At 52.9% G+C, this 25,513-nt stretch overlaps 3 protein-coding genes across 3 annotated transcripts; 1 reads left to right on the top strand and 2 right to left on the bottom strand.

Annotated features, from left to right (window-relative positions):
* The first annotated feature begins 1,231 nt into the window (after positions 1-1,231).
* Positions 1,232-7,675, top strand: SPOUT1 (SPOUT domain containing methyltransferase 1). Its single transcript, XM_069873436.1, has 12 exons — positions 1,232-1,283; positions 1,361-1,403; positions 2,197-2,316; positions 3,127-3,286; positions 3,700-3,789; positions 4,069-4,118; positions 4,295-4,425; positions 4,845-4,917; positions 5,479-5,577; positions 6,174-6,276; positions 7,030-7,177; positions 7,340-7,675. The coding sequence occupies exons 1-12, from the start codon at positions 1,248-1,250 to the stop codon at positions 7,412-7,414; spliced, it is 1,128 nt and encodes a 375-aa protein (XP_069729537.1). The 5' UTR covers positions 1,232-1,247; the 3' UTR covers positions 7,415-7,675.
* A 392-nt stretch (positions 7,676-8,067) lies between these two features.
* ENDOG (endonuclease G) lies at positions 8,068-10,823 on the bottom strand. The gene is made up of 3 exons (XM_069873626.1): positions 10,341-10,823; positions 9,297-9,406; positions 8,068-8,800 (listed from the first exon to the last, which is right to left on the bottom strand). Exons 1-3 carry the CDS (start codon positions 10,821-10,823, stop codon positions 8,515-8,517), a joined length of 879 nt encoding a protein of 292 aa, XP_069729727.1. The 3' UTR covers positions 8,068-8,514.
* Positions 10,824-12,590: 1,767 nt separating this feature from the next.
* On the bottom strand, positions 12,591-24,025 carry TBC1D13 (TBC1 domain family member 13). The gene is made up of 12 exons (XM_069873435.1): positions 23,964-24,025; positions 23,800-23,873; positions 22,887-22,927; positions 22,424-22,485; positions 22,031-22,130; positions 20,608-20,690; positions 20,304-20,463; positions 19,461-19,668; positions 18,644-18,807; positions 17,205-17,365; positions 16,961-17,018; positions 12,591-16,195 (listed from the first exon to the last, which is right to left on the bottom strand). The coding sequence occupies exons 1-12, from the start codon at positions 23,984-23,986 to the stop codon at positions 16,130-16,132; spliced, it is 1,200 nt and encodes a 399-aa protein (XP_069729536.1). The 5' UTR covers positions 23,987-24,025; the 3' UTR covers positions 12,591-16,129.
* Positions 24,026-25,513: the final 1,488 nt, after the last annotated feature.

The raw sequence follows: 25,513 nt of genomic DNA, 5'->3' as shown, positions 1-25,513 counted from the left end.
AATACACAGCTGCGAGATTAGATGATTAGCATAAAGATTAATTGCGACACCCCCAAGTGCGTGGGCTCTTGCTCTGGACCGTGACACAAGGCATAAGGTGCCTCTCCCCGTCCTCCAGCACACACGCAGCACCTGTGCAAAGGCACCAGACGCAGGTGTCCGGGCTTTAGAATCATGGAATGCTTTGGGTTGGAAGGTCATGCAGTCCAACCCCCCTGCAGGGACATCTCCAACCACATCAGGTTGCTCAGAGTCCCATCCAACTTGACCCTGAGCGTTCCCAGGGAAGGTGTCTCCACTGCCTTCCTGGGTAACCAGTGTTTCACCACCCTCATTGTAAAACATTTCTTCCTTACATCCAGGCTAAATCCCTTAGTATAGAATCATAGAATCACCACGTTGGAAAAGACACTGGATCATCGAGTCCAACCATTCCTATCAAACACTAAACCATGTCCCTCAGCACCTCGTCCACCCGTCCCTTAAACCCCTCCAGGGAAGGCGACTCAACCCCCTCCCTGGGCAGCCTCTGCCAGTGCCCAATGACCATTTCTGTGAAGAATTTTTTCCTAATGTCCAGCCTGAACCTCCCCTGGTGGAGCTTGAGGCCATTCCCTCTTGTCCTGTCCCCTGTCACTTGGGAGAAGAGCCCAGCTCCCTCCTCTCCACAACCTCCTTTCAGGTAGTTGTAGAGAGCAATGAGGTCTCCCCTCAGCCTCCTCTTCTCCAGGCTAAACACCCCCAGCTCTCTCAGCCATTCCTCATAAGGCCTGTTCTTCAGCCCCTTCACCAGCTTCGTTGCTCTTCTCTGGACTCGCTCCAGAGCCTCAACATCCTTCTTGTGGTGAGGGGCTCAGAACTGAACACAGGATTCGAGGAGCGGTCTCACCAGTGCCGAGTCCAGAGGGAGAAGAACCTCCCTGGACCTGCTGGTCACGCTGTTTCTGATCCAAGCCAAGATGCCATTGGCCTTCTTGGCCACCTGGGCCACTGCTGGCTCCTGTTCAGTCGCTGTCAACCAACACCCCCAGGTCCTTCTCCAGGCAGTTTCCAGCCAGGCTTCTCCTAGTCTGTATATCTAGCTCTAGGGGGCGTGGTTTACCTGACGGGGCGTGGTCTGCCTGTGGGCGCCCCTCTACAGGGTGTGGGCGTGGTTTCCCGGTAGGGGGCGTGGTTTCCCGGTAGGGGGCGTGGTCTCTGGATTCCGTTGGGGGCGTGGCCTCACGGGGGGCGTGGCCTCGCGGAAGATGGCGGAGGGCGGCGCGGTGAAGCGGCCGCGTGGGGTGCGCGGGGCCGGGCAGGGGGGCGTCCCCGCTGCCCCGAGGGGCCCCCGACCCTAACAAGTCGCTCTCTCCCGCAGGTCGAGGACAGGAAGGTGGACTGGCGGCGCTGGAAGCAGGAGAGTAAGTGCGGGCTGGGAGCACGGGGAGGCCCCGCGGCCCGGGGCGGCGCCACAGGCCGTTGCTGGTACAAAAAACGGGGTAATTTCATCTAAGGTGAAGCAGAACTACGTTTCTTCTCAGCCTGGAGAAGAGAAGGCTTCGAGGAGAACTTAGAGCGACCTTCCAGCACCTGAGGGGGCTACAGGAAAGCTGGGGAGGGTCTGTTTACAGAGGCTTGTGGTGACAGGATGAGGGGCAATGGGGATAAACTGGAGAGGGGCAGATTTAGACTAGACATAAGGAAGAATTTCTTCACTATGAAGGTGGGGAGGCCCTGGCCCAGGTTGCCCAGAGCAGAGGTGGCTGCCCCATCCCTGGAGGGGTTCAAGGCCAGGCTGGATGGAGCTTGGAGCCCTGATCCAGCGGGAGGTGTCCCTGCCCATGCAGGGGTGGGACTGGATGGGCTTTAAGGGCCCTTCAAACCCAAACTATTCTGTGGTTCTACAATTAAAACGAGTCCTTGGAAAGCAATAGAATATGCATAAGATTTCTGGGAAAATTTTATACATGTGCACGTAAGTGGGAAATTCATCCTGTCCCAGCTCTCATCCCATGGCACTGGATTCATGGGGATCACTCCCTCACGTTGCCCAGCCCTGATAAAGGATGCTCACTTTCTAAAATTCAAAAATGAGCCTAGAGAGTTTATTTGTTGGTGTTTTCAATATTAAGGGGCCAGGAAGAGCTGGGTGAGGGGACAAGAGTGCTCAGGAGACACTCCGTGTTTAAAGCCAGATGCGGTTCTGCCTTGCAGGGAAAGCAGAGAAGAAGAAATGGAAGGAAATGAAGCTACTGAAGAAGCTGGAGAAGCAGCGGCTGCAGGAGCTGGCAGAGAAGCAGCCCAAGGAGCAGGAGGAGCAGAAGGAAGATGCAGGTGATGCTGCTGTGCTGGCCTGAGCAGGGAGAGCTGGGAGCCTGGTCCTGGGGGTTGGCAAGGTCACACACTAGTAAAAGGTGGTGCCAAGCGTCCCGGTCTGTTCAGGTTCAGCCCCTGTGCATCTGCAGGCACAAACATGGCACAGCCAGCACCATATAGAGACCATAGGGTCACAGAATCACCTGAGTCTGAAGGGACCCAGGGTGATCGAGTCCAACTCGTGTCCCCATACCCCAACCCTCACACTGTGTGTCTGAGGCCACTGTCTGAATGCTTCTGGAATATTGTCAGGCTTGGTGCCATGACTGCTTCCCTGAGGAACTGTTCCAGTGCTCCACCACCCTCTGGAGGAAGAATCTTCTCCTGATGTTCAGCCTCACCCTCCCCTGGCATCTTCCTGCCATTCCCTCACGTCCTGTCATTGGTCAAAAGAGAGAAGAGATCAGCACCTGCTCCTCCTCCTCCCCTTGCAAGGAAACTGTGAACTGCAATGAGGTCTCCCCTCAGTCTGCTCTTCTCCAGGCTGAACAGACCAACTTTGTGGCCTCCTCTGGACACTCTCCAGTAGCTTTAGGTCCTTTTATACTCTGGTGCCCAAAACTGTTCCCAGTGCTTGAGGTGGGGCTGCACCAGTGCAGAGCAGAGTGGGAAAATCCCACCTCCCTCGACCGGCTGGTAATGCTGACCCTGGTTAATCTGTGGTTAAAATCTCAGAATTAGAGGTTGCTTTTTTGCCCACCACCACAAGTGCAGAGGGAAGTAAATAAGATCCCACTGTGGCTCTCTTAATCACTCTCTGTTCCCCAGGGCGTCACTACACGCTGAGTGTGGCCCTGCCGGGCTCCATCCTCAACAACGCTCAGTCGCTGGAGCTGCGGACGTACCTCGCTGGACAGATTGCTCGGGCCTGTGCCATCTTCTGCGTGGATGAGATCGTGGTGTTTGACGAGCAGGGGGAAGATGTAAAGTAAGGAGGAGCCGCCTTGTTCTGCAGAAAGCATTTCCTTTCTGCTTTCTGGTTCTTCAGTCGTTTATTAAGCTGAAACCAGCAGTAGGTCAAGCTCTCCTGGACTTTCACATTGCCGTGTAGGTCCAGGGCATGCCTGTATCCCTATGGAAGATGAATGCCTCTCCTTCACCTTTTCAGCCTGAACCTGCATCCAGCTGCCAGGCTGTGTCAATACACATAGATCTTGGGCTTACAGAGAGTCCCAAAGAGTTAAAAGTCTCTGCACTTGCCCTTCTATAAGGCAGCTCGTTTATTTCTTAGGGTTGGAGGTTGCTGCTGGTTTCAGGTTAAGGAGTTGGTCTCCTGGAGGCCTGCCTGTTCCGGGCTGCACAATCTCACGCTGAGTTCACAGGCTGCTCTTTCTCTCACAGGAGCGTGGAGGGGGACTTTGAAGGAATTGGGAAGAGAGGCAAGGCTTGCGTGCAGCTGGCTCGGATCCTGCAGTACTTGGAGTGCCCTCAGTAAGTCCCCCACATCAGAATGGACTGCAGGGTATCTCATGGTACAGGTTGCAGGCACAGGAGGCGCTTTCTGCTCACACCACATACTTCTGTGGGAACATGGGATTCAATTGGTTGACATGTCTGGTTCAGGAGTGAATGCGGGATACAACCTGCAGCACACATTAGATCAGGCAAGCTTTTCTCTGCACTTAGCTCCTTTGAGGCAGAGCAGGGCTAGAATTGAGGGTTGGATGCCACAGAAAAAACTGCTTTCATGTTTTACCCTTCTGATAACAGGTACTTGAGGAAATCCTTTTTTCCAAAACATGAGGATCTGCAGTTTGCAGGTAGTGTTTCTGCTGTCTCTGTCCCAAGCTCTTGGCTCCCCGTCCCTGTGCTCCGGCTCTGGTTTTGCACGGCGTGCGCTGAACTGGGAGCGCAGGGGAGGTGCTGGGCCAGGGTGGGGATGTTCCCATCGTTTGTGTCCTCTCCTTAGCAGCTGCTTTTCCCCTGCGCATTCTAGGGCTGCTCAACCCCCTGGACAGCCCCCACCACATGCGGGTGGATGAGGATTCAGAGTACCGAGAAGGCGTAGTGCTGGACCGGCCAACTAAGCCAGGCAAAGGCTCTTTTGTTAACTGTGGGATGAGGAAGGTACGTCTGTTACCCACAGACCATTTCCCCTGACTCTCTGGCACATCTGAAGCCGGCAGGGTGGGTACTGCTGAGTTCTGGAAGGCTCTCACAGGCTGGCATGGGGTCTAATGCTCTTACTGTCTTCCCCCTTCTGGCTTGGTAATGGTTGTAGCTTCCCAAGCCCTGGCAGGTCTGCCCATTCTAACACATCGTTGCCTCTCTGCTGGAGCTGAACCTTGGAGCAGCAAACTAAGTCTCAGAATGCTGACCAGGCCACCCTGAGCCTGCCCTGCATGAACTACACAGGCCCTGGTCACAGAGCCTCTCACTCCAGCTCCAGGCCAGAACAGTCCCTGCTTCCTCAGAGGGTCCCCTTCCTTCCCCACCTTCCCCAGTACTTGCAGAACACCTGATGCTGATGGTGACTGTCACTGCAGGAGGTGCAGATCGACAGACAGCTGCAGCCCGGTCTGCGAGTCACTGTGCGCCTGGAGGAACCGCAGAAGCCAGGTAACACACTGCTCCATCCACCTCGGTCCTGCAGGGAGTTGGTTCTTCTGTATCAGAGCCTTCGAGTTAGTGATGTTTGAAGGCACCCAGCAGCTCTGCATGTGCCCTTCACTCCACACACAATTTTAGTAAGATACTTACCATAGCTCCACATGTGGCTGGTCAAATCATAGAATCACCAGTTTGGAAAAGACCCATTGGATCATCAAGTCCAACCATTCCCATCAATCACTAAACCATGTCCCTCAGCACCTCATCCACCCGTCCCTTAAACCCCTCCAGGGAAGGTGACTCAACCCCCACCCTGGACAGCCTGTTCCAGTGCCCAATGACCCTTTCCGTGAAAAGTTTTTTCCTAATGTCCAGCCTGAACCTCCCCTGGTGGAGCTTGAGGCCATTCCCTCTCGTCCTGTCCCCTGTCACTTGGGAGAAGAGCCCAGCTCCCTCCTCTCCACAACTTCCTTTTAGGTTGTTGTAGAGAGCAATGAGGTCTCCCCTCAGCCTCTTCCAGCTCTCCCTGGTCAATCGCAGGGGTTGTTAACCTCTCTGCATCCCTTTCAGAAGCCAAAGTGCGGAAAGGCACCGTGGTGTCCTCACACCATCCTCGGACCGCCTCAGGCTTGTACTGGGGCTACAGCGTGCGCCTTGCCTCCTGCTTGAGTAAGTATTTGCACCAGTTCTCTGCTCTCTGCCTGGGCTGCCACACCAGTTTCAGGCCTGCTGCCTGCACATCTGCAGCACCCATTAATGTCTCTTTGAAATCCTTGATCTCAAAGGCAGCTTACACATGCAGCCATGTGGCTACCAAATTTAAGGGTGTGAATCACCTGGCACCCACCAGTGCTCTGCCCTGGGCTTCCACTCACTGTTGTGCCAAATGTCTGTGTTGTGGCAGGAAACAAGTTGATACTTTCCATCTCCATTTCCACGATAACTGCCTCCCATTCACTCACATCAAGGCCAGCAGTGACATTTGGCCTCAAGAGCCTCCAAGGAAAATCGCAAGCTATTGGTCAAGGAATGGCTCTCGGCACCTGCTTGAGCTTTGAGGAAAAGATGCTGCAGTTGAGTGCCAGAGACTCCTGCAGAAAGGGAATTACGTAGGAAAGAGGGATCATTCTTCTATCTCCTAATGCACTGGTGGCACTGAAAAGTGATTCCTTCTTACTCACCTGTGGAGCGTTTGATCCTGTCCAGAAGGCACATGGTGCAGGTGAGGGCACCGCGTGAATAACCCCAGACTGTTTGCTTCCCAGGTGCCGTCTTTTCAGAGTGCCCGTTCAAGGAAGGCTACGATCTCTCTATTGGGACCTCAGAGCGGGGCAGCTCCGTGGACCAGGCCACTCTCCCCTCCTTCAGGTTCGTATCCTGCCTGCTTGGCCTCGCTGGAGCCCCTGGTGAGGGCTGATGCAGGCAGCAGAGCTGCACTGGGGCCTCGATGTTCTCCTGGGTACTAACGCTTGCCTGTAGGCTTTGTCCTGCGCTCTGCTGCTCCCTCTCACACCAAGGCGCGTTCCTCTGCCTGACACAAGCTGGGGGAATTACTGTAAGACAAAGAAAATTCCTTCCCCAATTCTCTAGAGCAGATCCTCCCAATGCATTTGTTAGCAGGGACTGTCACCTTGGCCAGGTGCTGTGGGGCTTTGCTGGGGAGCTGCATGGTCAGCAAGGGACGCAGCTTCCCGATTCTGAATCACAGAATCATAGAATAACCAGGTTGGAAGAGACCTACCAGATCATCGAGTCCAACCATTCCTATCAAACACTAAACCATGTCCCTCAGCACCTCGTCCACCTGTCCCTTAAACACCTCCAGGGAAGGTGACTCAACCCCCTCCTTGGGCAGCCTCTGCCAGTGCCCAGTGACCCTTTCTGTGAAGAATTTTTTCCTAATGTAATGTTTCCTGAGGCACAGAGGAGCTCGAAAACAGATCCAGACACCTGAACAAAAGAAATGAGTCTGCTTCTTGCAGATCAAGTCAAGAACTGGTTCTGTAAATCCAGTTCTTGAAGGTTGAAGGCACACAAGCAGCTCTCTACGTGAAGCCTGTAGCATCTGTCTCAGGTAAGAGCCAACCTCCCCTCTTGCCCTGCCCCTCTGCTCTCCCCTAGGCACGCCCTGGTCGTGTTCGGAGGGCTCGAGGGCTTGGAAGCTGGCGTTGACGTGGACCAAAACCTGGAGGTCACCGACCCGAGTGTCTTGTTTGACTTCTACCTGAACACGTGCCCCAGCCAGGGCAGCCGAACCATCCGGACTGAGGTAGGGCGGGTGGCTAATGCTGCGGTGGGCGCCATACGGCACGGCGCCGCGTTTCTGTCTCTGGCAGTGCCACGTGCAGCTAGGCTGGTGTTCCTGGGGAAATGCCTTGCCCGGTGCTCCTCGGGGAGCTGCGGTTCACACGGCCACCTGGGTCTGTTCCAGGAAGCACTGCTGATTTCTCTCTCTGCTCTGAGACCCCACATCAATGAGGCTGTGAAGACACCCAGCAACAGCTGAAGGAAGGAAAAAAAACACTGACCTTGCTGTGGAATGCCTTGCTAAGCGGCTGTTCAAACGCAGGGTGCTGCGCAAATCACTCCAAGAGCTTGATGGGGCCACAACACAGCATGACTGAAGCTGGCAGTGTTGCCTGACCAAGTGTCTGGCTGTCTGTCAGACCAGTATCTGCGCCCTCCTGCCTTTGTGGTGCAGCCAAGGACTGGTTGCTGCTAGTAATTCAGACATCTGGGGTGGGGAATAAAGCAGTACGGAACCTCAGCTTGTCCTGGAGGCTGTGCTTGTGTGTCTTGGTGTGGAAGATGGGCACTAAGTGTCCAGAGATCTTGCATGCTCTGTGCTTCTGGTTCCACACGGCCTTCAGACTTAAAGGAAGTCAAAACTTGGTCCTTATTCTAAGCAGCAGTTTCTGTCTCAGTCAGCCTGATTCCCCTGCTTTGACTCCAAGGCTTCATCCTTCCCAACAGCAGGAAAAATTGGAGCTTCAGTTTGGCCTCAGGGCTAAACCACATTAGCAAAGCTGGTTACAGTTTGGCTTCACCTGTGTTGCCTTAAGCTCTGCCTACAGTGAGTTCAAACAGGAAAGCAGCTGGAAAATTGGGCTCTGTCCTCCCTGCTCCTGCCAAAATATTCTGGGCTTTGGTAAGAGCAGATAAGAAACAACCAATGCTGTGGGTGTTCAAAACTTTACTGCTAAAACCATCTTCTGAGACAAAACAATCCAAAAATCCTTTGGCCACAGAAAGAGGGACCCTCTCCTCCCCCTGCACCCATTCTTCCCTGCTAAATAGCAGCAATTAAGTGACTTCCCTTTGTGTCGTAATGAGCCACACAACTTAAAGGGAGTGATTACAGGGGTGCAATCCCCACTGCAGCAAGTTCTAGGGAGCTGCTACAAGGCCAAGTGCCCAGGTGCCTCCTGCAGGACCTTTCCCGTGTGCAGTGTGCGTGTTTCACTGGTAACGAAGCGAGGGGAGAGGCAGAGAAGCATGGGTGTGATTCTTATTTCCCACATCTAAAATCACACAAGAAACTACTACTCTGCAGATGACTGCTGTGAGTCTTTTCCCACGGGGTACCTGGATTTGTCTAGTTGGGGTTCAACTCTTGTTTCCAGCTGTGATGGCTTTCAAGTTAGTTGTTCTCTTCAAGATGTTTGGGACAAAGAGCAGCCCCGAGGCTCGCTCAATGCTCTCGATGGGAACCAGGAACCGTTCCAGGGGGATTTTCTCATCCACAGGGCTGTTGGGCATCACGTATGAGCGCAACTCAATCTCCCCACTCTCCTTTTCCAAGATGAGCACCTTGAAGAAATGGGTAGGGACGGCCACGTTGTTTTTCCCAATCACCTGGTACTTGACGTACATCTTCCCATCGGCCTCCATCCTGCACCAACAGCAACATCTCATGTTACCTCCTAGTCAGGTCCCACATCCACCCCCTTCAGCCCTCCACCACCCCTACGGAAGCCCCCACCTCAGTGTGGCAGGGAGCGACCCTGCTTCTGCAGTAGGAGTGTGAAAATGGTCTGAAACAGAGGCTACATAACAAACACGATGAGGCTGAGCTGTGTGTTGAGTCTGCTCCCCTCAAATCCCTTCCCAATGTCCCTCCTTAAAAGCCTTTCCAAGTTATTTCCTGCTGCTGAAGAGATCTCAACATGAGACAGAAGCTCTTTGGTGCTACATGAAGATCTTTGCAAATAAAGTCACGCTCTAAAGTGGAGAACAGTCCATGAAATAAAACCTCAAAGCTTCGCAGGGAAGAGGTCTGCAGTCTGCTCTGTTCATCTAATAATCCAGTGATCTCAGTTACGTTGTAGCTCAAGAAAACCAGCACAAGGCATCTTTCCACACAGTCCCAGCTTGGCCCTCACGTTTACCTGGGCAGGAAGAGGGGTCCTGTGCAGACATAAACGTTCTTGTTGCTCCTCGCCAAGCTTCTGCAGTACTTCTCCAGGTTATTCCAGGCATGCTGGTTCAAATGAGGATTCTAGAAGGACAACCAGAGGGACACAGGCAATCAGTTAGAATCATAGAATCACTAGGTTGGAAGAGACCCACTGGATCATTGAGTCCAACCATTCCCGTCAATCACTAAACCATGTCCCTCAGCACCTCGTCCACCCGTCCCTTAAACCCCTCCAGGGAAGGTGACTCAACCCCCTCCCTGGGCAGCCTCTGCCAGTGCCCAAGGACCATTTCTGTGAAGAATTTTTTCCTAATGTCCAGCCTAAACCTCCCCTGGTGGAGCTTGAGGCCATTCCCTCTCATCCTGTCCCCTGTCACTTGGGAGAAGAGCCCAGCTCCCTCCTCTCCACAACCTCCTTTCAGGGAGTTGCAGAGAGCAATGAGGTCTCCCCTCAGCCTCCTCTTCTCCAGGCTAAACACCCCCAGCTCTCTCAGCCGTTCCTCATAAGGCCTGTTCTCCAGCCCCCTCACCAGCTTCGTTGCTCTTCTCTGGACTCGCTCCAGAGCCTCAACATCCTTCTTGTGGTGAGGGGCCCACAACTGAACACAGGATTCGAGGAGCGGTCTCACCAGTGCTGAGTCCAGAGGGAGAAGAACCTCCCTGGCCCTGCTGGTCACGCCGTTTCTGATCCAAGCCAAGATGCCATTGGCCTTCTTGGCCACCTGGGCCACTGCTGGCTCCTGTTCAGTCGCTGTCAACCAACACCCCCAGGTCCCTCTCCTCCAGGCAGTTTCCAGCCAGACTTCTCCTAGTCTGGAGCTGCTCAGGGTTGCTGCAGCCCCTCCAGGTACTGGAAGGTCGCTCTAAGGTCTCCTCAGAGCCTTCTTTCCTCCAGGCTTAGACAAAACTTCACTCTGCTCTACCTCAGACTCGGACTATCCCGCTTTTTGCGCCGGGAGCGGCCTCTGGCGCCCCAAGGCCTCGCCCCGGCCGCTCGAACCGGGCCGCGTCCCACCTGCGGGGCGACGTTGCTGAGGTAGAAGGTGTCCTGCATGGCCCGCTGGCTCCACTTGTGGTTGGCGGCGGCCGCCAGGTGCCCGCGGTCGAAGCCGCTGCCCCGGTAGTCGCCGTTGGTGGCCCGGTGGTACTCGTGCACCGAGTCGTCCTCGCGGAACTCGCAGCGGTCGCGCTCGGAGGCTCCGCTCAGGCCGCGGGGGCTGAGCTGCTCGATGACCCAGAGCGCGCTGCGGGCCCGCGGGTCGTAACACAGCACGTAGGACTCGCGGCTCCGCACCTGCGCCAGCCCGGGCAGCCCGTACTTGGCGAGCTCGGCGCGGACCGGGCTCCCCGGCGGGGGTGGAGCCGACGGAGCCGCCGCCGCCGCCACCGCGGGCACCACGGGTAACCGCGCCAGCAGCCCCTCGGGCTCCCGCCGCCGCCATGAGCCCAGCGCGAACCCCAGACCCAGCGCCGCACCAGGGAGCACCCACCGCGCCATGGCGGGGTTAAAGGGGCCGCGGCGGCGGGAGGGAGGGGGTGGGACACGGGGAGGGGCAGAGCCGCTTTAAGGGGGCGGGGCCGAGGTGGAATGGGGCTGTGGGGAGGGCAGAGCGCCGCTTTGAGGGGGCGGGGAGGAGCCGCGGGGAGGGCGAGGGGAGGGCGAGGGGAGGGCGAGGGGAGGGCGAGGGGAGGGCGAGGGGAGGGCGAGGGGAGGGGCCCACCCGGTGGGGCCCACCCGGGGAGGGGGGCGGGAAAACCGTGAGGGGACGGGGTGTGGCGGGAGAAACGCGTTTGTGTAACGGGGGAGACGTGGGGAACGGGGACAAACGGCCACTTCTCCCAAGGGACAGGGGACAGGACGAGAGGGAATGGCCTCAAGCTCCACCAGGAGAGGGTCAGGCTGAACATTAGGGAAGAATTTTTCACAGAAAGGGTCACTGGGCACTGGCAGAGGCTGCCCAGGGAGGGGGTTGAGTCACCTTCCCTGGAGGGGTTTAAGGCACGGGTGGACGAGGTGCTGAGGGACATGGTTTAGTGTTTGATAGGAATGGTTGGACTCGATGATCCGGTGGGTCTCTTCCAACCTAGTGAGTCTATGATTCTATGATTCTATGAAATGGGAGAACAGTGTTTGTTCAACGGGGGAGCTGTGTTTAACAGGGTTAAACAAGAAAATGGTGTTTAAGGGTGTCAAACAGGAGAGAACAGCATTTTATTCTCCTTGAATCCTGTGTTCAGTTCTGGGCCCCTCACCACAAGAAGGATGTTGAGGCTCTGGAGCGAGTCCAGAGAAGAGCAACGAAGCTGGTGAGGGGGCTGGAGAACAGGCCTTATGAGGAACGGCTGAGAGAGCTGGGGATGTTTAGCCTGGAGAAGAGGAGGCTGAGGGGAGACCTCATTGCTCTCTCCAACTCCCTGAAAGGAGGTTGTGGAGAGGAGGGAGCTGGGCTCTTCTCCCAAGGGACAGGGGACAGGACGAGAGGGAATGGCCTCAAGCTCCACCAGGGGAGGTTTAGGATGGACATTAGGAAAAAATTCTGCACAGAAACGGTCATTGGGCACTGGCAGAGGCTGCCCAGGGAGGGGGTTGAGTCACCTTCCCTGGAGGGGTTTAAGGGACGGGTGGACGAGGTGCTAAGGGACATGGTTTAGTGTTTGATAGGAATGGTTGGACTCGATGAACCAGTGGGTCTCTTCCAACCTGGTGATTCTATGATTCTATGATTAACAGGAGAATGGCCTTTAACGGGGTCAAATGGGGCAACAGCAGTTACTGGTGTCAAACGGGCAAGAACAGCATTTAACAGAGGAGCCACATTCAATGCCGTCAAACCAGAGAATGGCGTTTAACAGAAGAACGGTGTTTAACAGTGTCAAACAGGAGAGAACGGTGTTTAACGCGTGAGGCGTGTTTAACAGCGCTGAACAGCACAGCATTCAATGGGAGAACTGTGTTTAACGGTGTCAAACTGGAAAACAGCGTCAAACAGGAGAACAGCCTTGGTTTAACAGGGGAGCCATGTTCAATGGCATCAAACAGGCTACTCAGGGAGGGCGTTGAGTCACCTTCCCTGGAGGGGTTTAAGGGACGGGTGGACGAGGTGCTAAGGAATATGGTTTAGTGTTTGATAGGAATGGTTGGACTCGATGATCCGGTGGGTCTCTTCCAACCTGGTGATTCTATGATTCTATGAAACGGGAGAATGGCATTTAACGGTGGCGCTGTGGTCAACAGTGTTTAATGGGAGAATGGTGTCAAACGGGAGAAAAGCTTTTGTTTAATGGCTTCAAACAGGAAAATGGTGTTTAACGGGTGAAGAGTGTTCACCGGCAATAAGTGAGAGTCACATCAAACAGCATCAACTGCAGGAGCCACATCAAAGAGGGAGCTTAATGGGAGAGCTACGTTAAACAGGGGGACTGCGTTTAACAGGAGAGCCACGTTTGATGGGAGAAACACGTTAAATGGGGTAAAATAGGAGAATGGTGTTTAACGGGGAAGCTGCATCTAACTGCATTGAACGGGAGAGCCATATGTAACCATGTCAAACGGAAGAATGGTGTTTAACAGGAGAGATGTTTTTAATAGTGTTAAACGGGAAAGCTGCATGTAAACAGGGTCAAACGTGAGAGCTGATCTAATGGCAGAGCCACATTTAACAGCGACAAATGAGAGAACGGTGTTTAACATGTGAACAGCTTTTAACAAAATTAAAACAGTAGAGTCACAACAAATGGCATCAAACGGGAGAGCCACATCTAATGGGAGAGCTGCGTTTAATGGCATTAAAAGCGAGAGTTGCATCAAACAGTGTTTTACGGGAGAGCCGTGTTAAACAGGGGAACTGCATTAAACGTGAGAGCAGTGTTTAACAGGGGAGCCACATTAAATGGAGTTGAATGGGAGAGCAGTGTTTAATGGGGAAGCCACGTTTAATGGCATCAGACAGGAGAGCTGCATTAAACGGGGTCAAACAGGAGAATGGTGTTTAATGGGAGATGGGAGAGCCGCGTTTAACAGCGTCGGTGTTAAACAGGAGAGCTGTGTTTAAGGGGAAAACCGTGTTTAACATCCCCCTCACCTCCAGCACAGCAAGCACCGTACCAGCCCTTGGCTCAAAGACATTCCCGGGGTTAAAGGGAGCACTATAAAAATAGTGTTTAAAATGAAGCGTAAATACAATTTTAAAGTGATGAAGTGTTCTCTAAGAGCTTAGTCTGGGAATTCTTTCCAGCCAAACAGAAGCGTGGTTTGTTCCTCTCTCGGGCAAAGGGCTCTGAACAGCAAAGCCAAGTCTCTGACGCATGGAGCGCCAACAGCCTCTGCTTTCGCAGACACCCCGGACTCTCCAAAGACATCTCCAGCCTCCATTCCGCTCCCAACCTGTGAGTAACTCCAGGTTAGGTCACAAAATACAAACTCACCATCTGAGTGTGTTCTGAGTGGCCACCACCAACTCCATCTCTGTTACCCCGTTGCTTCTACCTCACTGGCAAAGCCACAAAGGTCCCCAAGGCATCGGACTCAGAGCAGGAGGTCAACCTCAGGGCTACTCTGAAAACAAGCAAAGTTCATCTACAAGTAATGCTTTAATGCCAATTTGCCTGCTGCCTTCTCAGGTGACATTGAGGAGATGCCAGCCATCCACCCTCACGGATGGTGCTGTTACCAGTGAGAAAACACAGCGTAAGGCAACCCTGCACTTGCCAGGGAGATCTGAAATGGATAGAAACCCAAAATGAACAGCCAGGGTATCCTGGGAGGTCAGAGCAGAGCTTGTATGTGGAATGTGAGAGCGCTACAGCAGTATTTAGAGCGATTCTGAGGCAGCTGTGTTTGGAGGAGGTCCAATTCTGCCTAAGAGTTTGACCTCCTAGTTCTACGATTGTGTCTACCCGTTAGCCGTTTGGCCATCCTGATTCCCAGCAAGGATGAGACCACCCGAAAGGGCTCAAGGACAGCAAGAAGAACATCTGTCCGGTGGTCAGAGTGGACAGGATGATCCATCACACAGCTGTCCTGGTGCCACACTCCTTGGAGGAAAAATCTACCCTCCATAAAGGGTTGCAGCAAAAAGGGACAGTCAGCCACTGGTATTAGTTACAGATTGCTTTAAGTCTTCAGTTGTTCTTGCTCCAACACAGCAGCAAAACCTGGCTGCCTCAGCGTCACTCGAGCGTCTTCTGAAGAGGCAGAGATTGCTTGGGATTGCCAATAAAAACATAAAGTCATGCACCAACCTGTGCTCTGGTCTCCCCATCCACCCTTGTGAGAATTCAGTAGCCTGTAAAGAACCGGCTTTCGGGGAAGGAAACATTAGTAAAAAAGCTGAAGGCTGACAACATCCCTCCTGCCAGGGCGATTCTAGGCCACCAGCAGCTTAAGCAGCTCTTACAAAGACAACTGACCTTTAACAAATCAATACCCATAAATACGAAACCTGCAGTGTCAAACAGCTACGCAGAGGGGAGCCAGCACAGCACACAGAGAAAGGGAAAAGCATGCCAGATTAGTGTTCAGAGCTTCTGCAGCACGCAGGTGCTGGCAGTTCTCCCTCTGAGGATTACAGTTTCTGATCAGCGTTACGCTGCTGGCAGGTTAGCAGTGCTTTTCAGGGTTTGTCTCAGTTGGTGCTCACCGGAGCCTGTGTTTGAAATGCAGCCGTTTCCCTCTCAGGAGGGACAAATGTCCGGCTCAGGTACAGAACCGATACACAGAAAAGTGAATCAGCCCCAGCGACCGGCTAACGACCGAAATGCTCTTTTGCCCACTGGATTGTACCAGAAACTCTCACTTGTAGTCTCACTCGGCAAGGACTATGAGACACCATCGAGGTTCCTGTGACCAGAGTTTATGCAGGGTAGTGTCTCACAAGCCACTGAGGCAGAAACCCCGGTGCTGTGCCTGTATAAGCCTCTCAGTACAGCGGGTCTTCATTGCACATCACTATATGCCCATTCCTTGTATTTCAGCATCCTGATTGTAGCTAGATATGCTCCAGTTCAGAGCCAGGAAAGCAGCTCCTGCTCTAAGGCTGTGCGTAGTAAGGCTTGACTTCAAATTGCGCTTCACTTGTTGATTAAAACCACCAGAGTCTTGCTTTCAAGGAGACCTCGTTGATAAGGCAATTCTGGATTCAGGCAGTTTCTGTGCACAAAGCTGCCAGCTGTTATCGTGTCCTCCCGTCTCAGCTTCTCAAGGTCTTTTTCCCAGGCAAAGGGGTCCAAACTGCCAGATATGAGATGACGGTCACCAGAAGCTGTTCCAATCATCTTCTTTGCACACCCCGGGGTTGGCAAAGTGTAGACAAGAAGAATCCAGAAGCTACTTGAAGAGCAGGATGTGTGACTTCACTGGGATACATTCCATTCACAGGACGAAGATCCTTCCATAGCCACCCACCAAAATCCACTTGGACTCAGCCAGTCCCTTCCCCATCAGAAGTTAGTCCATGTGTCACTTCCACGACACAGCAGTCCATTCCTTCAGGGATATGCAGTTTCTTTCTCCTCAAACTTAGTGTCATTAAAAAAAGATACAAAGAGCTGCTTTTAGCAGCACAGAGGCATTTGAGACTTGAAAAAATCTGGAGTGCAGGACCCAAGAAGATGGGGAAGTAATCAGTCCTTGCTTGACCTAATAAATAGAGTAGAAGGAAATCTTCAAGGTGGCCAGGAGCCCAAACACTAAACCTGAAGCCCTGCAGAGACCAGGAAGAGATTTAAGGCCCCACCACTGTGTTAGGACGTCTCCTGGGATCTGCTGCCACACAGTTTCTCGACACCTTCTTTTGGGCTCAGGGACTACTTGGAATCTTGAAGTTCCTTTGCCTTCTTCAGAATCAGATGAACGTCAGAGATAGGATAATCCTGTCAAGGAAACAAAGGGATGTAAGTGACTGCCCAGCATTTCTTGTACACATTGTTCCACTGAAGCCAGGGGAACCCCGACAGCAGCACTCATGGCCTGTAACACGCTGCAAACAGTTCCCAGTTTTGTACCTGATCAACCCTCAATATCCTTCAAGAAGGGTTGTTTTTCTTTTAATTGGTCCTCTGAGGGTACAGGATGTGCCACAAGGGCCATCTTCACGTCAGAAAGCCTTTTCAAAGCCAGCATCTCACGCAGCCCAAAGCAAGAACTGGCAAAATCAGAGACTTCCCACTCTGCAGCGCAGGTGTTTTCAACCTTGGGTTCTCACAGATCTCAGAACTGAACTAAAGCCTCTGGCCAACAAATTTAACAACGTTGCACTGGGTTTCACATCTTTACTGCATCTTTACTTTTGCAAACCAAAGGAACGTTAAGAAACCTCCTCCCTGTGATAATTTCTCTGTAGGCTAGAATGGCTGCACAAGCAAGAGATTCCCACTTCCAGTAATGATCATGCCACAAGATTTTTCTTTGTGCAGACATCGTACTCCGGTACCTCTCCTCAGCCAGGCACATCCTCTCTCACAGCACTATTTTAGGACTCTTCCAATTGCTCCCTGTGCCCACTATCATAGAATCATAGAATAGTTTGGATTGGAAGGGACCTTAAAGATCATCCAGCTCCAGCCCCCTGTGATGGGCAGGGACACCTCCCACTAGATCAGGCCCCATCCAACCTGGCCACTATATTTAATCCTTACCTGTAGCAGCCTCATGTTCAGAGTGAAGTCTCCTTCCAGCAACTGATCCCGGATTAGTCTGAAAGATGGAAATTATGCCAGCTACTTTCAACTCTTTACAGAGGAACTTTTAAACCAGACTACACTGTGCCCCTGTAGAGGCTTCAGATGATTTAACACATGCCTACGGAAGGCTCGTGCACCCGTGGATTTAGGTAAATTAGGGAAAGAAAAAAAAGAACAGGAAGGCTAGCTCTGTACTTACGTCAACATGGCACAACAGACGAGCAGGAGAAAATCAAAGCGCTTATCGTCAGCAAAGAGGGAGTCCCAGATGCGGATGACGTCTGGCAGCAGGAACTCTTGGGACAAGAGCAGCGTCAGCCAGCGGAAGGCAAAGAACTGGGGTTTGATGTTCTGTTCTTGCTGTCGGACATGCACCAGGCAAAGAATGAACATGTGCTCTCAGCCAGTGCGCCCCAAGCTCCCATCCCCATCCTGATACCACCCTAAGCTCGCCCCACAGCATCAACAAACCCACTGCCTCCTTTGAAGCCTCTCACATTCAGGCTAGACTGAGAGATTTTAAATGCAGCCACGCTCCATGCCTACAAACAAGCCAGAAAATGCTCCTCTGTCCACAACACAGAGCAAAGGAAGCTGTTATTTCTAAAGCCACGACTTGTGTTAGTTCCGTTAAACTTGCCAAGTCACTTTTATGTTTCCATTTAAACAGCATTTTATCTCCAAAGCCGCAGCCCTCCCCCTCCAGCGGAGGTGCTGTTTGTCAGGATTTCCTCTCCCTTCCAGAAGCCTTGCCTTTATCAAAAGGTTTGCTATTCGCAAAAAGAAACAAAGATGGAACAGAGCTCACGCCGATGGTCAGCAAAACATACTGTAAGCACTTCTAGCCCGAAGCTTCCTTGTTTGCTGCTGTTAGATCCAAGGGACTGTAAGTTTAATCAAGGTCACACAAGCTCAGGATCCTGCTGATATTCTTAAGGACCGGCTGCTGCGTGGCCAAAGCCACTTCCTGCCCTTCAAACTGTAAGCAGTTTGTTTTCCTCCACTGAATCATCCACCAGCCACAGTGGTGGCCATGGGTTGTGTCACTGTGCTGACAAACCACCTCTAGGATTATAAAAGAAATGTAGCCCGATTTCTCTAAACACAAACCCCTCAATGTGACTTGGTGAAGGTTGGAGCAACAAGAACTGTTTTCCCTTCCAAACTCTCCTTGGATTTTCACATGGAATGGCCCAAGGATGTTTTCAACAAAACCCACACCAACCCAAGGCACCGTGAGACCCTTGCATGAAGGGAAAAGAATTGGGTGAGCGGGATGGGCCAGTCTGCCTGATTCAGGTTTACTTCTGGAATGATCTCCGTGCAGTTTTAGCACTCTCAGGGCATCCAGTGGCAACACAAGTGTTGGAGGTGGCATGGTTTTTGCTTACACAACTCCTGTAACGTCAGACTCCAAGAACGCTACAGCAAACCTCATGCTTTGCCTGATTGGTACAAGAGACTAAAGACTCCATCTCCAACTCGGTCCCAACCCAGGTGACCAGGGAATGTGGCCAAGTCACCTTGGACACCCAGCTGGCAGCTTTGCAACAACTATTGTTTGTTTTCACAGTCAGGCAGGGGAGGAGCTGTTAAGCTACACTCCTCGCATTCCAACAGAAACTCATAGCTCCTCACCAGTTTCAAATACAGCTCCACATCTTTTTCCTTCAGAGTGGAGTAGACTTTCTCCATTTTGTAGGTAATTCCACACTGAGAATCATCCAGGCTCTTAATGAAGTTGTCCCGAATTTCAGCCATTAGGTTGGTAAAGCAGAAAAAAGTGTCTGCTTCAGCGTGTTCTGGAAAACAAAACATTAAAGAATGATGGAGGAATAGAGGAAGCATCACTGGCAGAAGCACACAGGCTTGAAACTGCTCTGGCTCCTTAATCCCGTTGCTATACAGGATTCAAGTAGCGGATTCCACAAGATCCTGGCTTGCTTGGCCCGGGACAAGACAAGACACAGTATTTTGAAGTAGAAATGTCTACAAAGCCGCTGCAAACACAGCCCCTGTGTGCAACATGAGGTCTTTGTGACATGGGGTCACAGACCATTTATCTATGCCCAAGTACACCATCTGCTCTCCCCACCACCAGCACACGCCCTCGGAGCTCCCACAAAGGAAAAGAAAAACGCTCCCATTCTACTCTTTTCTTACGCGGCACGAGCAAACAAGAGCTTCTAACGGGTTTTAAGTTTCACAAAGTGCAACTTGGATCCATGCAAACCAAACAAAACCCCCTCAAAACTCCTCATTTCCCACGTCCTTATCACTCACAGTTTCTATCAGTCTGCTGAGGTTCCCAAAACTCCTCATCTCTTGCTATATTTGCTTTCTGGCCCCAAACAGTCAAACCAGAGTTATTTAAAGAGTCTCATTCCCAAAATGGTTCTATATGCAGAGAGTATGCAGTACAACAGCCATTACTGAGCGGCCAAGAGTCTCTCACCTTTCCATTCACTGTTAGGATCTGTAGCAAAAGTGTAGTACAGAGGCCCCACGATTTCATTCATCCCCTGAACGTACGCTATCCCGGGGTTCAGCTTGGCGTAGATGAACAGGATCCGCTCCACCACTTCCCAGTGAGCTTCGCAGCCATTGGGAAGAACTTCATACTCGCTCAGAGAATTCGGAGTTGTTTTAAGAGGGGAGCTCACCTGGAAAGCAAGGCAAGGTGAGGGTTGATCCAGGATAACCGACTGGCAACAGGCAGCTTTGTTCACGCAATAAGATATTAACACACAGAGCCCCTCAAAAGATTGGAACCAAGACAAGTAACTAGGGAAGCACCGAGGCACTGCAGATCCACTTTTTTTAGTAGTATGAGGAAAAGCACAGATCTGCTGTGGTAGAAGGCACCTTCCCCACCAGCACAGGGTGCTTCTGCTCATGAAAGAGGAAAGACAACATGCATTTCAGCAGATATCTGGCTCTTCTCCTAACTGCAGGTTTATGAGTCACAGTTCTGAAAGACTATGTAGAAAATTCAGCTTCATTAAATTAACCTTTCAGTGCTTTGTTCCCAGACAGGAATGCAAGTCAAGCATAAAATACAACTTTCTTCAAGTTCAACTTCCACCAGAAGTCAGGAAAGTAACCCTTAAGACTAAATACATCTCTAATGCCCTACCAACCATCAGGCACATCAACAGGTTCCACAGAGCTGTGAAGCCAACAGAATACACAGGTTTTGCTGGGCATTTGCTCAATTCCACCAGACAAGCAGAGAGAACCAGGAGAAAACCCAATAAAGACCCTTCTGCTTGCCCCGAGGACAGCCCCCAGATCTCACATTTGTAACCCCGCTGCGGTTTCGTGCCACCGTCTGTGACTTGAGCGTGGTCTGCTCCACTCGCTTGCGCAGCGTCTCAAACTCGTTTTGGGGGTCCAGGATTAAAAGGCAGGGGTAGTCTGTCGGGCGCTGGAAGAATGCCATGTCGGGGTACAGCCTCCTAGGGCAGAGAGAGAAAGAAATCACCTGTAAGAAGAAGGAAGTACCTGCCCCATGTTGAGCGGGAGGCTCGGTTTAATATTAAATGGCGTTTGCGAAGTACAAAGTGTTAACTAAACCATCCGAGTCTTTACGCCTCACGTACCTGACATCCTTGTCTATCTGGAGAAGCACTTCGTTATCCTTGAAGTAAGTATTCCATCGACTGTCTGGGTTTGGATTGAGAGGCTGAAGAAATAAATAACAGAAACAGAACACGCACGTTTCACAGGGATCAAAATCCTCAGTAAATACACACTGATTTAACACTTCTGCTGGCCCTCTGGCATCCGGTGCCAGCACTCCCCACACACCAGGTTTAATTTTTTCCCCTCCCTGGCTAAATTTAGTGTTATTTATTCAAACAGCATGCGGGAAGCAGAGCAGAGATGGTGAAACAAGTGAGCACGCAGGTTCACTTTGAGAGGCAGAAGACAATATTTCCAGTCGTTTTTCATCTGCCTCTTAATGACTTGGTTCCCAAAGCAGGTACCTTGTCCTACATCAACAAGATTCCCGACAGCAGCTCCAACCTGTACAACAGAGACAGGTCTTTGTACTTGGGTACGAGTTACCCGCCCACAGGCACTGCGGTTATCAGTTACAAGAACCCCCCTTTATCTCTGCTCCCAGAAGTCTGATTAATCACCACCGTTCTCCCCAGGAAAAAGGAAATACGCAGTGATAGGAACAGTCTGACAAACTTCACTCCTCCTCCACGCACGCTTTCCTCTCTCTAGGTCAAGATCTGCGCAAAGTTAACAAATAACTGAGAAAAAAAACCAACCCCAGCGTTTCAAAAGATTCAAAGATCACGGCCAACGTGCAAAGTGTTACAAACACGCTGGATTCACAGCGCCAAAGCCTCCAGGATCACAGTGGCACGGACGACAGCACGCTCGCTGGGAAGGTAACGACCAGGGCCAGTCGTGGAAGCAGCTGTATCATTTTACAGTGTCTTCTGATCAGTTACTGCATTCCCTCCCCCAACACATTCTCTTAAAAGCGCTTTCAGAGAAGGAAAAACCCGAGGGATGCAGGACATAAGTCAATTAAAATAAAAAAGCCAGCAGTAGAACTAGAAATAAGCAAGTCTCCTGCTTTCCGTGCCACAGTCCAACTTGACTCTCCTGTGTCTTTTATATCCCTTGTTTGGAGTAGCCTGCGCCGAGGCCACCCATGGACCTGAGCTCCCAGGAGTGAGTCTCTTTGCTAGAAGTACCTCTTGTGAGCCTCTCCCTTTCCCTAGGAGAACCGCAGCCTGGGCAGCCAGCCCCAAAGGAGGGAGAAGGGATTTGCAGAGCTGAAAACAGCTCTCTTCAGAACTCCTGGTGCTTTGCCAGTAGCCTTCAGTGTGAATTATTAAGACACAAGTGCCAAGCTGGTACCTAGGAACCGTCCCTCCTGCTAGGAGGACAAAGTTCTCTCTGACCAAGAACTGAGCCAAGAGCAGCCCAGGGGTCCAGAATCCAGAACAAGTTTATAGCCCTGGGGAATTTGCTGCAACAGGAAGGCTTAACAGCACTTACGTGATCTTCTAAGGTCACATCTTCCCTTGAAACACCCAGGTTGGCTTTGGCAATCCCAGGCTGGATAATCATTTCCTTTAGGAACTGGGAATACAGATCCCTGAAGGAAGAAAAGAGGCATTTGCAATGAAGCAGAATATAAATTCAACATAAACATCCCAGCTGGGTTCAAACACATCTCTCTGTCCCACACTGCTCAGCCAGAAGGCACATTTGATTTCCTTTTGAGTTTGGCTGAGGAGGTCAATCCACCAAAGCCAGGAGGCAGCCTAAGGAACACTGCATTCCACATGAGAACAATTCATTTTATGAGAGTACTTAATTATTTAAGAAACTATTCTCCTTTTCCACAGACATTGTTAGAAATAGAGGAACAAGCACCCACGTCCTCACCTCTGTTTCTTCAGCAAAGAGCTCCATAAGGCTTTCTCTAAAGGGAGGTAGTTCAGGAGTATCTGTACGGGAAACATGCACACAAATGAGTATCTGGAGAAGGAGCTGTTACAGCTGTAAGGCGAGCAAACCACACGCAGCGGCTGGAGCTGTCTCTGAGAGTACCGGGAGCTTTCTCCAGAAAGCCTAGAGCTTTGCCAAGTGATATTTCAGGGGCTTGTTTTCAACACAGATCTGTCTGTAGGATTGATCCGTAGCAAACCTGACTGAAATGCACTCCCAGCTCAGCACCGAGGGCTGTTGTGCCAGTGCTGAGCGCCACAAACCGCTGACAAATTCTGAGTGGCTTTTAAGCTCTGGATATTTTGTTTGTTTACAGTTTTAAGTGCCCCAAAATAGTACACGCTTACGCAAACCTAAAGCATCATCTGCAAGAAACAGAGGCACCCCGAGCAAAACCCACCTTCCAGCAGAGGCAGCGCAGCCCACCGTCAAAGGGGATTCCTGGGGAACAGCAGGCAGAGAAATCACAGTTTTAGAGAAACCACCACGTTAGGGAAACCATCGGGTTAGAGAAACCATCGAGTTAGAGAAACCACCACGTTAGAGAAACCATCGAGTTAGAGAAACCATCAAGTTAGAGAAACCACCGCGCTAGCCCTGGACTCCTCACTGTGTTGTGCGAATGCCGGCACACAAACAGGCGAGGAGGCAGCTCTTCTCCCCATGACAAGGAGTTTCATTGGAATTAGAGCCAGTGGGGACAGGCACGGAGCTGGAAGCAGAAGGCTGGGATGGACAGGGAGCGCACAGGACAGAGCCGAAGCAATGGAACCGTTTCACAGGGGTGAGTCTCACTGGGGACAGGCGCGGTGCTGGAAGCAGAAGCTGGGTGGACAGGGCAGGGCAGGAACGACGGAGCCCACAAGTTCTCGGAGAGGGGGAAGGAAAGAATCGCCTGGCAGTCGCTGGAAGGCCGGGCGGGGAGCGCTGAAACCCGACAGAGCCCAAATCCCAACACCCACCGCTTCCAAACACCTCCCGGGGGTGGAGGGGGAGACCGAGATCGGGGCTGAGACCGGGATCGGGGCTGGAACCGGAGCTGGGACCAGGGCAGGGGCTGGGATCAGGGCTGGGGCCGGGATCGGGGCTGGAACAGGGACGGGGCTGGGACCGGGATCGGGGCTGGAACAGGGATCGGGCCTGGGACCGGGATCGGGGCTGGAACCGGAGCTGGGACCAGGGCAGGGGCTGGGATGAGGGCTGGGGCCGGGATCGGAGCGGGGCCGGGGTCGAGGCAAGGGCTGGGACAGGGGTCAGGACCGGGACTGGAGCCGGGATCGGGGCTGGGACTGGAGCTGGGACCGGGCTCTCACCGCTGAAGCAGAGGTGTCGAAGCTTGCCCAGCGCCACCGTGGGTTCGCCGAGCACCTCCTGGAAGTCCGCGATCCTGTGGGGAAGCGGAGCCGTCAGAGCGATCGGTCCCCCCTACCCCGTGTCCCCCCCATGCCGTGTCCCCCCACCCCAGCCCCGTCCCCACCGGCTCCGGTGCAGCCGCGACATCGCCTCCCCCGCCCCGCCGCCAAACCGCTCCGGGTGGAAACCCGGCCCCGGGGGGAGGATCCGCCCCGCCCCGGCCGGGAGGGCAGGGAGAGGCGGGGCGGGGGCGGCCTCGGGTTGTGCCGGGGGAGGGTCAGGTTGGAAATTAAGCAAAAACTCTTCATCTAAGAGGTGGTGAAGCCTCAGACCAGGCTGCCCAGGGCGGTGTGTCCACGCTGGAGGGCGTCAAAAAAGCGTGTGGCTGTGGCACTTTGGGACGTGGTGTATCGGGCAAGCAGGGCTGGGCTGGGGGAGCTGGGGCTGTTTTCATAGAGTCATAGAATCGCCGGGTTGGAAAAGACCCAGCGGATCACCGAGTCCAACCACCCCTATCAAACACTAAACCATGTCCCTCAGCACCTCGTCCACCCGTCCCTTAAACCCCTCCAGGGAAGGGGACTCAACCCCCTCCCTGGGCAGCCTCTGCCAGTGCCCAATGACCCTTTCTGTGAAGAATTTTTTCCTAATGTTCAGCCTGAACCTCCCCTGGTGGAGCTTGAGGCCATTCCCTCTCGTCCTGTCCCGTCACTTGGGAGAAGAGCCCAGCATCCTCCTCTCCACAACCTCCTTTCAGGTAGTTGCAGAGAGCAATGAGGTCTCCCCTCAGCCTCCTCTTCTCCAGGCTAAACACCCCCAGCTCTCTCAGCCGCTCCTCATAAGGCCTGTTCTCCAGCCCCCTCACCAGCTTCGTTGCTCTTCTCTGGACTCGCTCCAGAGCCTCAACATCCTTCTTGTGGTGAGGGGCCCAGAACTGAACACAGGATTCGAGGAGCGGCCTCACCACTGCCGAGTCCAGAGGGAGGATAACCTCCCTGGCCCTGCTGGCCACGCAGTTTCTGATCCAAGCCAAGATGCCATTGGCCTTCTTGGCCACCTGGGCCAATGATGGCTTAGACTTAGAGATGACTTAGAATCATAGAATCACCAGGTTGGAAAAGAGCTCTTGGATCATCGAGTCCAACCATTCCAATCTTCCACCAAACCACATCCCCCAGCACCTCGTCAACCCATCTTTTAAATCCCTCCAGGGACAGGGACTCCACCACCTTCCTGGGCAGCCTCTGCCAGGGCCCAATGACCCTTTCTGTGAGAAATTTCTCTCTGATATCCAGCCTGAACCTCCCCTGGCGGAGCTTGAGGCCATTGCCTCTCGTCCTGTCCCCTGTCCCTTGGGAGAAGAGCCCAGCTCCCTCCTCTCCACACCCTCCTTTCAGGGAGTTGGAGAGAGCGATAAGGCCATAACTTGAGGCCGTTTCCACTCCTATCGCCTGTAACTTGGGAGCCCAGCACCCAGACGCCGCGCCCTCCTTTCCAGGAGCTGCAGAGGGCGATGAGCTCTCCCCTCGCCCCGGTTTCTCCAGGCTGAGCAGCCCCAGCGCCCCCTCCCCGGCCCCAGAACCGAACCCGGGGTTGGGGGGTGAGAGGGGGCGCTGGGGGAGCCCGGACCGCGCGGCGTGGCGCTCGCGTTCCGTCCCGGCGGGTGTTTGAGGG

Source organism: Phaenicophaeus curvirostris, chromosome 20 (genome assembly GCF_032191515.1).
Source record: "Phaenicophaeus curvirostris isolate KB17595 chromosome 20, BPBGC_Pcur_1.0, whole genome shotgun sequence".
NCBI classification, from domain to species: domain Eukaryota; kingdom Metazoa; phylum Chordata; class Aves; order Cuculiformes; family Cuculidae; genus Phaenicophaeus; species Phaenicophaeus curvirostris.
The sequence above is the reverse complement of the archived record's forward strand: the minus strand, read 5'-3'. Positions and strand labels throughout refer to the sequence as shown.

Coding starts and splice junctions, on each gene's coding strand:
- SPOUT1 (XM_069873436.1), top strand. CDS start 1,248: ATGGCGGAGGGCGGCGCGGTGAAGCGGCCGCGTGGG. Junction 3,790..4,068: donor CAGTACTTGGAGTGCCCTCA/GTAAGTCCCCCA, acceptor TTCTGATAACAG/GTACTTGAGGAAATCCTTTT. Junction 4,119..4,294: donor TGAGGATCTGCAGTTTGCAG/GTAGTGTTTCTG, acceptor TGCGCATTCTAG/GGCTGCTCAACCCCCTGGAC.
- ENDOG (XM_069873626.1), bottom strand. CDS start 10,823: ATGGCGCGGTGGGTGCTCCCTGGTGCGGCGCTGGGTCTGGGGTTCGCG. Junction 9,407..10,340: donor TCAGCAACGTCGCCCCGCAG/GTGGGACGCGGC, acceptor TTGTCCTTCTAG/AATCCTCATTTGAACCAGCA. Junction 8,801..9,296: donor GGACCCCTCTTCCTGCCCAG/GTAAACGTGAGG, acceptor CTGTTGGTGCAG/GATGGAGGCCGATGGGAAGA.
- TBC1D13 (XM_069873435.1), bottom strand. CDS start 23,986: ATGTCGCGGCTGCACCGGAGCCG. Junction 20,691..22,030: donor ATGTGACCTTAGAAGATCAC/GTAAGTGCTGTT, acceptor TTATTTCTTCAG/CCTCTCAATCCAAACCCAGA. Junction 17,366..18,643: donor TGGAGCTGTATTTGAAACTG/GTGAGGAGCTAT, acceptor CATGTCCGACAG/CAAGAACAGAACATCAAACC.